The sequence below is a fragment of the Cherax quadricarinatus genome, chromosome 66 (genome assembly GCF_038502225.1).
Source record: "Cherax quadricarinatus isolate ZL_2023a chromosome 66, ASM3850222v1, whole genome shotgun sequence".
NCBI classification, from domain to species: Eukaryota; Metazoa; Arthropoda; class Malacostraca; order Decapoda; family Parastacidae; genus Cherax; species Cherax quadricarinatus.
In genome coordinates, this window is record NC_091357.1 from 21,221,858 (window position 1) to 21,237,670 (window position 15,813).

Genomic DNA, 15,813 nt, shown 5'->3' on the forward strand with positions numbered 1-15,813 from the left:
TATTCATTATTTATGCTTATCTTGCCAAACTAGACAATCCCATTTGAAGATTACAATGAATCAAATGAAAGTTATTTATACTTTACAACAGATTTGTTGGTTTACCAACACTGATAACTTTAGTGTTAAGTCTGATCTGATTTGGAGTTGTAATAGGTTCAGTTAGTTTTGCTAAAAAATGTATTTATTAGAGGAAATTCGTTGTGAATTCTACCAGACAATTAAGACGGTCTAATATTTCAGACTACGGGACTCAGTTGTACAAATGCAGTCGTTATTACTGTGTTTGCCCTCTCTAAGAGCAGCAGATGCAGCTCTTCGGAGGTATTGGCTCTCTGTGCGTCACCAGGGTAGTGTGCCCATGAACAAGCTCTTTGTGGAGATGTTAGAGTCACACATGCGGTGAATGGCAACTAGACTTAAATTGTAATTATATACATATATGGCAAACTTTCATTTCAATAACAGGAAAAAGAATAGTGTGGCAGGGAAGTGAAAATTGGCATCGTGCATTAATGGGGTTTTGCAAAAAAATACAACTTCCAGTTGTTCACTAGATGGTCATAGGGTCCAGTAGTGACCAGAATATTATCTTGGTTTTATGTCTTCCAAGCTGGAGCTGATGTTTAAGTACTGTTTGTTAGTCAGCGGCTTTCTCTCATCACGACTTGACCCCGAGTGGTCCTGTCTATGAGGCTGACGCTTTTGACTGGTCCTGTCAGGAATAGTACCAAGTGGAATGATGCTTTCAAGATGAACACTGGAAGAAAATTGCAATACTCCAAAACAAATGCCTGCCATGTTGCCATACACTCAGGTATTGTTGGCAATTGTGTTCAGTTCGGAGAAATCAGAAATACACTGATCACTATGAAAATTTAACCCCATTGTGAGTTTTGATCCTATGTATATAACTGTTGTCAATGTTACTCCCACCGAGCAACACGATTAGTGATGTTGCCGCTGTATGCAATCATTTGACATGGTCAGCGAATTTGAACAATGGACAATATATTTAACAAATTTAATGTGTTTTATTAAGAAATGGAGTCATACAGAGAGGATCCAAGGCTCATGTTTGCTGATCTCGCCCCATGTGTTGGCAGTTGACTCAGGACTAATACCACTCCAGTTGTGTGTCTCAAAACTCAAGTCACTGCTAGTAAAATATGTTGATAAATTGTACATATTCACTTTCTTTGTATCTCAAAGGCATAGGCCTGTGTAACAGTACAACTGCTTAAGTAAGAGAAATCAATAAAAATGTGTGTGTTGTCTGTTTCTAATTAAATGTGAAGTTGTAATGTCTTGATACATTATTATCAGCAACTCTACAGTCATCCCAGCAAATCTTTATATCCGTTCTGGGTGCAAAGTTCATGCAAGGGTGACTGTAGTGTTGAGTCTTTAGGCTATCAGGTGCTAGTGTTCCATAATAAAAAAAAAGTTTATTTGCCCAGAGTAACAATTTGTTACACTGTCAGAGTATGATGTGCTACACAATGACAATTTATGCCACATGTAACCCATCGCTAGTTCTGTCGCATCTAGAGGCCCTTACTTTAGGGACTAGTCTCGTGCAAGTATAAGTAGAACTTGGAATCTAAGAAATCAAATACTGTTCAACGCCTGTCTTCCTGTTTGCTTTTAATTGTCACGGTGATGTTCAGTTTGATTTTTTGGGTTTATCCCTTTTCTGAATATACTAGTATATGCTCAATAACAACCCACATGGAGGCAGAAACACAGGAGATTGATTGATCTATATATTTTCACCCCCTTCTGGGATCCTCTTCAGCAGATCTGCTGAAGAGGTCCCCAGAATGGGGTCAAAATATACAGATCAATGAAAATCTCCCGAGTTGCTGTCTACATGTGGGTTAATATTGAGCACTGGCAAGTGCTCATTTCACTTTAGTTATTCATACTACTACATATTCACATACAGGCACATTTATGCAAGTCGTATTATACACGATTGTCACACAAGCTGCTGAGTTCCAGGGACTCACCGTTTCCCTCATCATGGTCAGTTATAACATACAACCAGTGTTTGATGTATAACAAGTTACATAATCCATCTCTTCCATGCAATGTATGATTGGTTATTACTGCAAGTGTTGATGTGCAGTAAACTTGAATAATTATTATATTCATGGAGAAGTGTTAAACCCACATGGATCCTTTGGTGCCTGGGAAATAGGAGGTAGTGAGGTTTGATTCTAGGAAAGGGGAATTATCATGTAAATGATAACTAATAGTGACAAGTTGATAAGTGTGTACAATGCCTGGGTATCTATATTACCAAAAGGTTTTGCTTATCAAGCAGGCTTCATCAGTTGAATACAGAGGTAACTTACAATCTTGGAGATGGTAGGAGTGCAGAGATAGTTTAAAGTAATCAGTCCCTCAGCTGTGCTGGAAAAGATTGACCATCATCCATCAAGTACCTCCACTTCTGTTTCTCAAGAATTATCAATCACCTCAGTGTTTCACTGATGAAACCTGCTAGGAGAGTTAAACATTTCATGTAAATAAAAATGTTTATTTCCTTGCAAAGCTTACAATGTGTGGTTTACGTATTACAAAATATTAGTTGCAAAGAAAGTCACTAGCATGCCTAGGCATTCCGGGCAGACTAATCCTAATTCTTACTGACTACTCTATATTGACACAGGTTATGGAACAGTACATCAGTAAAGATACTTGAGTGTTGCACACATCTTATTAATCAGAGAACAGCTCCAATTCCCAGGACCAAGAGCCCTTCACCAGCAAGAGGGAACACCTCCTTGAAGGGAACTGAAGTATTATGTCAGTGTATATAGATGTTCCAAGCAAGAGTTGGCAAGAAACATTATTTTTGTAGGTTCAACATATGCCAGTTGGAACATTTTAGTCCACCACTTTTAGAAGGCACTTATGGTGGAAATAATTCTTTTTTGATTTACCATTACTCTTCTAATATTGTAATATCAAAATTATTTTCTTTACAATTTATTAAAGTGGGAGAACTAAGTTGAAGAAACATTGCTAGACAAAATATCAACTATAAAGAAAATGTTTATTTTTTTAGTTAATAATTTTTAACAAATATTACCTATATAAGCCATTAATGTGTCTTAAAATTGTCTTTGCTGCTGAATATTACATGATTAGGAAAGTATTATTATTATTATTATATATCATAATCATCTTTGTACAATATTAATGGGGAGATGCTACAGGTTATATACAGGAAATAAGGGACTCAGACTTACCTGGAATATACCTGGAGAAGGTTTCAGGGTTCAACACCCCTGTGTCCCAGTCTGTGACCAGACTCGAGGAATAAAAGGGTGGCTATAATTCCTTTGATAAAAGGCCCTTCACTGACATCAAGGCCACCCCTCCTGAGTCTTGCTTTATAAGCCAAGATGACAAGCTCCACTAAAAAGTGGCTGTATAGCCCTTGTGGTTTAGCGCTTCTTTTTTTATTATAATAATAATAATAATACTAAAAAGAGAAAATTAAACATCAAATATTGTCCAGAAGAGCTTTAGTTGTGTTGAGTATTACCTAGTACATGCGTTCTTTGTAGCAACCCAGAGAAAGGAATCTGGCACCAACAGCTGAAGGGCTTGAGGTGGCCATTTATTATCACAGAACTGACATGACATGATGCACAAGTTGTATTTTGTAAGAAAACTTATGTAAATGGTCAACATGCATTGTAAGGCTAACTTAGATGCGCAGTGTTGGAATGTGAGATGATTGCACTAGCCAATCGAATTTAACTTTTTATCCAGTTCAGTAACCCAACTTTGATGTGCTGATCACAAATCTGAACTTGTTTAGTTCTGTCATCTAAGATTTTTTATGAAATCTTATGACCAATATTTAGTAAAAGTTGAAAAGCCACACTATGTTACCTAGCAATCATAGTTATTGTAGATATTAAGGTCAGTGCACATGACAAAAACTAATCCTTTGTAATGTAAATTCATTATATACAGTAAATACAAACACATACAACAGAAATTTCTATACAGTCATATAAACATTTGTAGTAAATCAGTTTTCAGGTTTTTTTTACTTGGGTTGAGTAAGGCTTTCCTACACCAGTGTTCAGCAGTATTCCTCCGTCAAAACAATCGTCAAGTTTTGTACGTCTCTTCTCTGTGATGTTGTGTCTTGGTGAAATCGTTCACTGTGGGGATCTGTTTCACAGAAGCTATATGTGTTTAGGGAAAACTACATTCGGGGTTTGAATTAGTCGGAAAATTTTTAGTGTGGCCAGTGTTATTATACAGTGTATTCATAGGGAAATGCTACATCTGTAGGGGTCATGCTGCCCTTGGAAAATGATAGGTAATCAAATCTGAACTGAGGAAGGGATAGCTAAAATGTCTTGTATCAAGAACCCTTCAGATTACATCATCTGAAGGGTGAAACTAAAGATAAAAAAAAAAGGCTCGTTAGTGAGTTAACCCCTTCAGGGTCCAAGGCCCAAATCTGAAGTGGTGCCCCAGTGTCCAAGAATTTAAAAAAAAAAATTTTTTTATTTTTTCTTATGAAATGGTAGAGAATCTTTTTGTGAAGGTAATAAAACAAAAAGTACGAAATTTGATGGAAAATTGACGAAATTATGCTCTCGCGAATTTTGGTGTGTCAGCGATATTTACGAATCGGCGATTTTGCTGACTTTGACTCTCATTTTAGGCCAATTACATTATTCCAGTCAACCAAATTCTTAGCTATTTCACTAGTATTACTTCTATTCTATCGACTGAGCACAAGAAATCGCCAAGTCAACTGTTTCAACTACAAATTAAAGTGATCGGAAATTGTTAATTTGGCCAATTTAACACAAAGTTCAAAATATTCCAATTTCAAAATAGGGTCCAGAATAAACAATGTAGGTATTCCTGGAACTAAACTAACATTTCCTCTGTTCATTAGTTATGTTTTGAGGCTTTACAAATAAATTCCATTTTGATTTTTTATTCACATATTGAATTTTTATTCACACCAAAAAATAGAAGATTTATTGTTATGCAATACTGTAATAATTGTATAAATATCATCACCATATTTGTGAATGCATATTAGACCCACCAACTGGCGTGTATTAGACGTGTGAGGTCGTTTGTTTACTCTTGAATATCGGCAAAAATTTAACATTTCTGCTACTTTGAGCTCAGTTTCAAGCCATTTCCAGTGCGAAAACCAATCAAAATCATCTCTATTTCTGTAATATGTCTTCCATTCTATCAAATGAGACCAAGAAATCACAAATAGAACTATAAAAAACATACAAAAAAACACTGCAAAGTCGCTGTTTTAATCGAAAAATCATGATTTCAGTTTTTTTCTCTCATTATACACAGCATGCTGCAGGATCTGTTTTATGTGGTGCACACATACCACATAGATGTATTCTCTCATATCTAGGCCCAAATGTACCACTCACAGTTTATCAGAGTGAGCTGAGCTCACGTAAAGCCGTAGATCTACGGGACGGACCCTCAAAGGGTTAATATCACATTCGTCAGAAATCACTGTGATGCCTATTGTAGTAGATGCAACGATCCAGGCTGTCCCCGTAATGTACAAGGCAAAATTCAGGACCAGTGAGGCCACTGTGGTCAGTATTCAATGTATGTGGTAACAGTAGCAGTAGTAATACTTTTTTCCAAGGCACATTTGTTGTACAAAGATGGTTACCAGAGACAGTTCAGTAGTTGTCAGTTAAATACAAATGAGATTTGAAAAATTTAATGGGTTCCAAAATTAATTTGCCCAGCAAACCATAAGAAAAAAGAACAGTTCTTGAAATAATGGGCAGATGATTATATCCTAAGTCAATTACCCAGTAGACTGTAACAATGGATGATAATTATGGATTTAATGAATTTTGTCTGTCATTTCTGTTTGTCCAGCCACAGATTTTGTCAGTTAAATCCAAAATCTATTGTATTGGAGTCTGTTAAATCAAGGTTTTACTGCTTCTTATGCATAACAGCCCATACTTAAAGCATTCTGGACAGGCAAAATAATACTAATAGAATCTAAATAAATAAACATGCTTCCACACACTGCAATCATGTGTGTACATTGCTAGCCATGTAGCTGTTGACACCTGTCATGTGTCTACATTCCTCGTCAGTAGTAATTCAGAAGCAAAGACAATAGGGACAAAAACAAAACTGCTATAAGATTACAACACGTGTATTCGTCTTATTCTAAAGGTACACTGCTATTGCATTATTTTCTTCTTTAATACTATTGCACATAAAAATACTCAAAGAGGGCAGCTGTCATGACAATAATTTATGTTGATATTGCACTGATTGAAATATAATTTATTTGATAACTAATTTATACAACTAACCTACCTTTAACACTACTCTTTCTTATTTCTCTCATGGAGAATCATGTCATTTTTTTTTATGTATGGTTACTCTACTTTTATAAGTTTTTATATTCATAATGCAGATGTGTTTGCATTGTGGCACGTGAATGTGAGATGTGTTTACTGGTGTTATTCCCGGCAGCATAATATTTAACAGATATTTATGATTTCCTTGTTCATATTTCCACACTAAGTAACTTTTCATACTTGTGTAAACAAAGTGCATTTAATGCGAAACTAAACAAGCAAATGCGGAGTGTAACTACTTTGTTATATGTGCAGTATGTGTTATTTATTACATTGCATTCTTCCTGTGTCATGTTGTCGTCTGTTTCCTCAGCCACAAGAATGTATGTGGAAAAAGACACTTATGTACAGTTCAGGACATTTATTAAAGGAAATGTTTCACCACGAGTGGCTTCTCATGGCAAAACGTTACCTTTAATAAACGCCCTGAACTGTTCATGTCTTTTTCCACATCTTGACGGTATTACCATACCATTTCTTTCACAAGAATGTATCACCTGGTAATATTTATCATCTCTGTCTATATTGTAGGCAACACTTGGTTAAGCCTTCATGTTGCATGTTACATACTTGGCACGAAGGAGATTACTGTATGTACGTATACCACCTCATGAGTGTAACGAGCACATCATACTATGCATGGACAGGTGGGGCACTGCACTAGGATATTTGCTGTGGCTGCATCACTACACCATAGGTATCTGTGTAACTGCATCACTGTGCGATAGATGAGGCTATTTGTATCAGTGTATTTATCACTAGCAAAATGGTGTATAAAGTGAATGCTCGTGCCCGCTGGAACCTGCTCGAGACGTCTAATGCTTGTGATTAGTAATTTCAAAAACAATCTTGCTTTGATATCACCTAAAAATCACTAGTTAATTAGTATCTTTAGTGCATAAGGTGATTCTGAAACAATATTAAATTATATAAGATTGAAATTATAGTGACAAATTTGCTTAATCTGTAGTTACAGTGTCTAACTATGCCATTTTCCAGTGAGTGCAGTTGCTTGCTGCCAGATAGTTTAGTTATTGCTGCCCCTTCACAAGAGTAACCAGCCCTTAACTATATAATAGAACCACACGGCTCTGCTGGGCATGCAGGTTCCAACGTATTGAAATGTGATTGCAATGCACTGCCCTTACACCATAGTGTCTCCTGCTTATAGATGAAGCTCAGAAATAAACACACATCGTGTATCTTCGGTTGTACAGTACATTAAAATGTATTGACAGCAGTGACATAAAATGGGTCTAGGATCAGTGATACTGTAATATGGGGACAGAAATAATAGGTTGGTTGGGATTTATATATATTTTTCTTTTTTGAAGAAAGGAGAAGGTGATGGGGGTACCAACTGTGATTGTGATACACTGTGCTATATCCATACTATTTGTGCAATAATCATCCTAAATTGTGCTATATGCAAAAAAAAAAAAAAATGTAGAATATGAATAATTATGTTATTCACTTTTTTCTTGGGCATTACATTATTTATCAATTATAGATTAATGACATAACTACCTAGACTTACCTTCTAATTACAGAGGTTACACAGGGCAAAGTATTAAATTGTGATTAATAAGAGTTCAAAGGAATGTTATATTTTTGGCATATATTTACTATAAACAGTACAGTATTCCTCTTTAGTATGAGAGACTGTTAGGTTTTGGTTAAGCAAAGACTCATAAATGAACAAAGATGGTTATGATGACCAAAAGATGGATGTGGACATGCGATGTGCAAAGGGATTTCTTAAGGTAATTTAATGTATTGTGCATCTTATACATCCACTGTGCATACTTTCTCATACATGTATGTGTTGTTCAGTGTTGCAAAGGATGAGGTGCAGGAGTTACTACACCCTTCCTCTGTGTGTAGCCTCTAGCAGATCTAATTAAGTGTTACATAGCTACACTGACTGTAATTCCGTCCGTTGCAGGTGTAGTGGGTTTGCAAGGCCCCAGCTCGCCCAGGCTCCCAGTCTTATAGGTGGCACTTTTAAAGACTGTTTGTTTACACGTATCCTCAAATATTTCCTCTCATGGTGGGTTTAGATATAAAATGGTTAAACCAGTTGTGTAATAAATTTTACCTACCATTCATCCTATGCTAAATAATGAATATCCAAGAAAATCATTAATCATTTGGCAATAAATTCAACACCCACAAAGTCAGTTGTCTTGAAGAGTGAGGTATAAGTATATCATTAGAATATAAATTACAACAACTTCTTAGATAACAGAAGATATAACAAAAGTTCTAGTGTGATTAACAAATGCACTATACATATTATATATGGGTTGTGTCACAATTGCACATTTTTATTTAAAAGACTTTTCTATTCAATAAAAAGTAAATGGCTACATTATTGACATTCCACATGAAGGCAAATATGCGAGGTCATTAAATACGTGTTAAATGAGGATGTGTAAGAACCTTCTTGCAGCGTTTTCATTATTTTTAAGGAATCCTATACAACCAGTCATAAGGCTTTAAAAAAATAAAAACCAGCATTGGCAAATATATTTATGATAAAAACGGAACAAGACGTGTCCTTACTCCTCCTCATCAACTTACAAACTATTATGGGTAGCCTGGGCATGTATGGCTGCCAATGTACATAATGTAACTCGTCTTGGGCACAACCCAGTAAATATAGATAATGTTATTGTTAACTTTTACCGTTTTTGGATGTCCATGGATGAGGATAGGTCAAGATTATTTAACAAACATTAAAATCTGGCAAAGGATGCATATCACCGTGCTTCACTTGTGTTGTTATACGCTCAGCACGCCAGTCTGAGAATAAGCTATATTTTTTTATACAGTTTTCTACCTAAATCTACCTAATGGAGCATCACTATTTTGGAATTTTGTCATTGTTCAAGCAAAAATGTATAGTTTTGTGGAACAAGTCCCCCTGATGATATGTTTGCAGTGGTATTAATTATTGTTCTCACACCACTTGTGCTATCAGTGTGACTGCTCTTTGCAGAAATCAGCATAATTCAACAACTGAGTACAGGAGGACCCCACATACACAGCATTCTTTCCAGTGTTCCACATTTTCATTGGCTTCAAACTGAGCCATTGTTCATTGTGTTGTGGTGGAACAATGGCTCAATTGAAAGCCAGTGAAAATGTGGAACATTGAAAATAGGTGCTGTATAGTAGAGCCCTCCTGGGAGAGCCCTACATATACAACGCCTATTTTTGGTGTTCCACACTTTTGTTGGCTTTCAACTGAACCATTGTTTTGCCTGCAGGTGCAACATAATAAACAATGGCTCAGTTTGAAGCCAACAAAAACATGGAACACCGCAAGTAGGTGCTGTATACGCAAGGCACTCCTGTACTTTTACACAACCCTGTGAACTAGATCAACAATAACCATAGTAAAACTGTACAATTCACTAAGGTATGACTTGCCACAATAAGTTTCCCTTGATAATTTAATAAGAGATTTATTGTAAAATATTACACCACACTGAGTAATTATGGCAAAAGTAATTTCCTTAATATATATATAGGTGCGTGTTACAGCCTCTCGATGTGATACCTGTAGCCTCGTCACAAGATCTGACCGGTACAATGTTGTTGTAAAACTAGACGTAACAAGATCACTTGAGAAATAAAAGCTCTAGTGTTTACTTGTCCACCGCGGACCAATTTCTTGTGGTAGGGCTGCCCATGACCAATTGACATAGTTGAAAGGCTCAGTGTGAGAAGTACAACAGGGTTTTTAAAATAAACAAAACTCCAGGTATCATCTTATGTTCCTACCTGAATATGTCAAGATGGAATGACTATTCATTGCGAATGCTAATATATATTAGAGGTAGAAGAAATCACAATAAAACGCGTGATTGCAAATATGAAAAAATACCATGGTGGAAATAGGAAATAAAGTTCAAGTGCTCTCACGTACTTATACACACATCTTCAGAGGTATAGGAAGATGATGCAAGAGAAGCATATTTTAAATGAGGTGACACCTCATTCAGAGGTGACAACACCTCACACAAACAGGTCCCACGGGACCTGTTTGTGCGACATGTCACCGTATGGTTTAACATCTCAAATATGCTTCTCTTGCCTCATCTTCCTATTCCTCTGCAGATGTGTGTGTAAGCACATAAAAGCACTCGGATTTTATTTCTATTTTCACCGTGGTATTTTTTGATATATTAGAGGTAATTGCCTTTTAAGGGGTTTGGGTGGTTAGACTTGGACCAAGAATTCTTGATTATTTTTATTTGTCTAAAGGACAAATTTTCAATGTGATAGTCACACCTAAGCTATTGGTTATCTCCACAAAATGTTTGTTAATTAAGTTATGTGGGTCACATCAATGAAGGTCAGGTCACACCTTGTCACGCTGATGACTGACTTGTACTTCAATCATGCCATGTGAAACAGTCATGTGATGTGCTATGAACCATACTTTTCTAAGTACATAGTGCATTTTTATTATTTATTTTTGACTTTATAAATTATTATAATTATGGCCCCCACCATAGGTCTCCTTGATGCTGGTGAGGGGCTCTTGATTCAAAGAACTGTATGTATCCTTCCCCTTCCTTGGATTGAACCTGATTGCTTCCCACTTCTCAGGCACTTCATGTCCCCTACTGGTTTGGCTCATAACGCATGGGTTGCGAGAGGCAGTCAGACTCAATTCAAGGGAGTATAGGTCCAGCTCTTTAGATCAAGATTCCCCACACCTTCATCAAGGCACTGCCCTTGAGAAATTTACATTGTGAAATAAATGACTATTTTGCCTAGCAGGCAGACCATACATTTATAGTTGCAATAACTGTCACATCATTCTCAGTGTAATGAAATTACTGTACTCATGTTAAATAATACTAACTAAATTTAGTCTGACCTAAGATAAGTTGAGCAGGATGAAGCTAAATTATGTTAATTTTAGCAAGGTTAGACTAGGTTACTTAGCTAGTTTTGGTGTAAAATTAAAATCTTGCTTATGTCAATTCGAAATATTTCAAGGCATAGGGACGACATTCAAAAATATTGATTTATAGTGCAGTTTGACAAACTGCCTAGAAACCTTGACATGATTTATACATGTACATTTTCTTACAGTATCGGCTGTCTCCCACGAAAATAGGGTGACCCCCTCAAAAAAAGGGGAACATTCATCATTCATTCAGTAGTTGTCTTGCCAAAAATGTACAAACATCACATTTCAAATAACCTTCCAGATTGCAACATCTCCACCAACCCCTCCTCCTGAGTGGAGGCACTGTACTTCCCACCCCCAGTACTCAAGTCCAGATAACCACTTTCCCTGAATCCCTTCATAAATGTTAATGTTCACACTCCAACAGCATGTCAAATCCCTAAAACTAGTTGTCTCCACTTGCTTCTTTGGGCCAATCTGCCTTGACAATATAAGTTCATTAAACTAAAAGCAAACAAAACATGCATGCACGCACGCACATGCACACATACACACATGCATGTACAAGCACACACACATGTGCATTCAAGCGTACATCTATTCCAGATAGGATTGATGCAGATATATCCCTGTTTTGCTGATGTAAAACTAATGAGGAGAGTAAGAACAAGTGAGGACAGGGAAAAGTCCAGAGTGATCGAGACAAATGACAAGAGTGGGCATATTAGTGGTTGCTTGAATTCAAGATCAAAATCATGAATTATTACTATAATCAAAACTAAATACTAAACCACATACAGCGCTGCTCAAGGTCATAAAGATAGTGGAAGGGGGCCAGAAGGTCGGACACAGGGTATAAACTTGGGGAACACAGGCTGTAGACCTCACTCAGAATGAGCCAGGGGTGAGCATGTACTCAGTATATCACCAGAGGCTTATTTCAACAGAATAACCTCTGTAGTCAATGCTTGTCTGGCAAATCTAAGAGTAGCTTTTGGGAAACTCAACAAAAAGAGTCATTCTGGTTACTTAATACAACATATGTCAGGAGCATCATGGACTATGCAGAAGTATGCAACAAAGGTTCATTCCTGAGCCAAGGGAATATCACTTAATGATATTGAAGGACAAAATAATCAGGATTGGGCATAATAACTACAAAATACTCAGGGGAATTGGTACGGTAGGCAGAGATAGGCTGTTTGAGAGGCAAGAAACAGGGGACACTGTTAGGGATGAACCACAGGGATGTTAGGAAGTATTTCTTCAGTCTCAAGAGTGGTCAGGAAGTGGTGGAGGCAGACTCCATACAGTTTTAGGAACAGGTACGATAAGTCCCTCTGAGGCTAAGAGGGAGTGAATCTGAAGTATGGCAAGTTAAGAGGCAGGGCCAGGAGCTGAGAATTGACCCTTGCAACTACAAAAAGGCCAGTATATTATGTATGTATATGCACTTTCCACACACACACCCACACACGCATGCACACACCCACGTACATGCACGTACACACACAAGCAAGGTAAAATGGCCCCTAGAACCAAAGGGCATAATATATTTAGATTGCAAGTACAGCAATTATTTCTATGTTATTTATCAAACGATGACTGAAACTTTGGTCAAATTAATTATGTAGGATGGCCTTTTTCAGTTTAATTTTCAAAAGAATCTCTTAATTTTCTAAACCTTTACTCATTAATAACCACCAAACCCCTTAAGTAATAACTTAAGAAAGAGCTATTGAATAAATTTATATTAACAAATATATAAATATATACACTATTTTGGTAATGATTCAGTTTAGGTAAGAATTAAGTTCCGCTGGTGCTGACATTCAGGGTAGGTTCAATACTTATTTTCTATGGGCATTAATATTCATTAGAGTTTTTTATGCACGTTCTACTAAGCTTGTTGAAAGGTGACACTTGTTACCACAGTGTAGACCAACGTGTGGTAGTACAGACCTGCTAGTGTGGTTCAGGTTTTACTGCTGAAGTGTGATAGTACTTACCATGGTAGGCATGTAATTGCCGAGGTGTGATGTTACGGTACTTGCCAGCCTGCAGTTTAATTGTTGAAGTGTGACAATACATGCCACTCTACATGTGTACTTGTTATAGGAGTGATTGTATGTGTATATTTGTTAAGTGCGTGATAGCACATGCCAGTGCATGTGTACTGTACTTGTTATATGGGTGACAGTACAAGCCACAGTACATATAATCTTGTTAAATTGGTGATAGTACATCTACATTTGTTAAAATTGGGTGATAATACATGCCACAGTACATGTGAACTTGTTAAATGTGTGATAGTATATACTGTACTACAGTACATAAATGTGTACATGTCACTGGGTGATAGTACTTTATTTAGTACCGGTTAACTTCTTAAAAGTGTGATAGTGTTTTACAGTGTAAAGATTTATTTTTTTGAAGTATGCTAGTTTATCATGCTACAGTTATGTTTAACAATCAATTGCTGTACAAAGTAATGTACAGTGATGAATGAGCGTCAATATAAAACAGTATCTGAAAAGTCATGTACTGTAATTTGTGAATGGTAGTGACAGATGGTGAGAGGTTGGAATGGGTGTTGATAGTGACAATTCACAGCACGGTAGTAATGGTGAAGGTTAAAGAGCGATGCCAACGACCCAATTCTCACAGTGCAGTAGAACTGCAATTCGCTATAGCTACGAGTTCATTGCCATCATTATCACTAAGGCACAGATACTTATTCTTAAGGCACAAATGTACTCTCCCCAGATATATCCAGCAAGTTAGAATCAAATCCCAAATAAGCATATAGTGTTCCTTAAATTTTATTTTGCCAGAATCACCATGCTCCATAAGAAATTTTAAAATATTGTACTCCTACCAGTCCAATAAGGAAGCCCTAACAGTAGACAGTTAGCTATGCTTGTGGATAATATGGACATTAGTGATTAGACAAGGCCTTGGCTAGTTGTTCACTACCAATATCAACTAACTCTTAATTATGTACAAAAATGTGATATTCAATATAATTTTCATTAATAGTTGTTCACTGGTGATATCTAGCCCAACCACTGTTGAATCTCTTGGTCGTGCCTTGCAATGCTGCCTGCATGGCACAAAAATCAACATGATTGGCATATACTGTCCACTCTTATTTATGTCCTCTTATGATCTTGCAATCTCACTCTGTCTGTCTCTGTCTCTGTCTCTGTCTCTGTCTCTCTCTCTCTCTCTCTCTCTCTCTCTCTCTCTCATACTGTCTTGACAAGCTGTACTCTGTGTTTAATTTTAGCAAACCTGTTATTGTTTTTTTTTATTATTTATTTAATCAAATTGTGAATAAAACTGTTGAGGCATGACCAAGGGTTCCACAGTGTATTAGGAAACCTACTCAAAGTTAGTTGGCTCTAAATGCGTCCTAATTAAAATTATGTGAATAGTTGGTGGTAGGCATGAAGTATTCTGTAATTGTGAAATTAGGGTTGACATTTTTCTTGCTTTGTTGTAGATAAAATGAGAAACTTGGAGTGTACAAGAGCAGTGTACACATGGTTGGAGAACACTTAAGGCCACAGCTGTCTACCAGGTCCAGTTGTTCTTGTCTATTATTGTATCAGTCTATGCAACTGAATATCTAAAAAAAAAAAAAAAAAAAAAATAGAGAGAGAGAAAAAAAAAAGAGTAAAAATGTTCACACAACTGCCAAAATACATTATTGTTACGAATGTTTTGTTTTAGTTTGTCACTGTCATCATTCATTATCAGAGTATCACGTTTCATTTCATAAGTTGTATCAATAAGGCAGATTTTGATAGGTGTTACAGCCTGAAAGTTAGCCTTCCAAGTTGTCATGTCTCTGGTCTAGGGTTAGTGAAAATGTTGCTGTTAACAGAGCAATAAATGGTCGAGGTTAATGTTTCTCTTTCATTTATGCCCAACGTGACTCGCGAAATTGTGATAACACAATTACAAACAAACCGTGGAACAGTGAGAGATTTGTCTGTAAAAACCTGCATTTGTGGTTACAGTGGTGGCCCATGCTAACATCATTATGGTGTATAGAAATACAGTGGACCCTCAGTACTCAAACTTAATTCGTTCCAGAAGGCTGTTCGAGTACCAAACGAATTTTTCCCAACCAATTATCCTTTTGGTTGGCTGTTATCACTAATCTTCGTAAGTCCCATGGTGACTTATTTTTTTTTTTCAACACGTCGGCCATCTCCCACCGAGGCAGGGTGACCCAAAAAGAAAGAAAATTCTCAAAAAGAAAACACTTTTATCATCATTCAACACTTTCACCTCACTCACACATAATCACTGTTTTTGCAGAGGTGCCCAGAATACAACAGTTTAGAAGTACATACGTATAAAAAATACACAATATATCCCTCCAAACTGCCAATATCCCAAACCCCTCCTTTAGAGTGCAGGCATTGTACTTCCCATTTCCAGGACTCAAGT

The 15,813-nt window shown here is 36.7% G+C and overlaps 1 protein-coding gene across 8 annotated transcripts in view; it reads left to right on the forward strand.

Moving 5' to 3' along the window:
* The window catches only part of LOC128704003 (steroid hormone receptor ERR1), a 390,890-nt gene extending 375,627 nt beyond the window's left edge, over positions 1–15,263 (forward strand). For all 8 annotated transcript variants that reach the window (XM_070099214.1, XM_070099212.1, XM_070099213.1 and 5 more), the window contains one exon: positions 244–15,263. In XM_070099214.1, the coding sequence (XP_069955315.1) occupies positions 244–406 (163 nt within the window). In that variant the 3' untranslated portion in view covers positions 407–15,263. The remainder of the gene's footprint in view (positions 1–243) is intronic.
* The last annotated feature ends 550 nt before the right edge of the window (positions 15,264–15,813 follow it).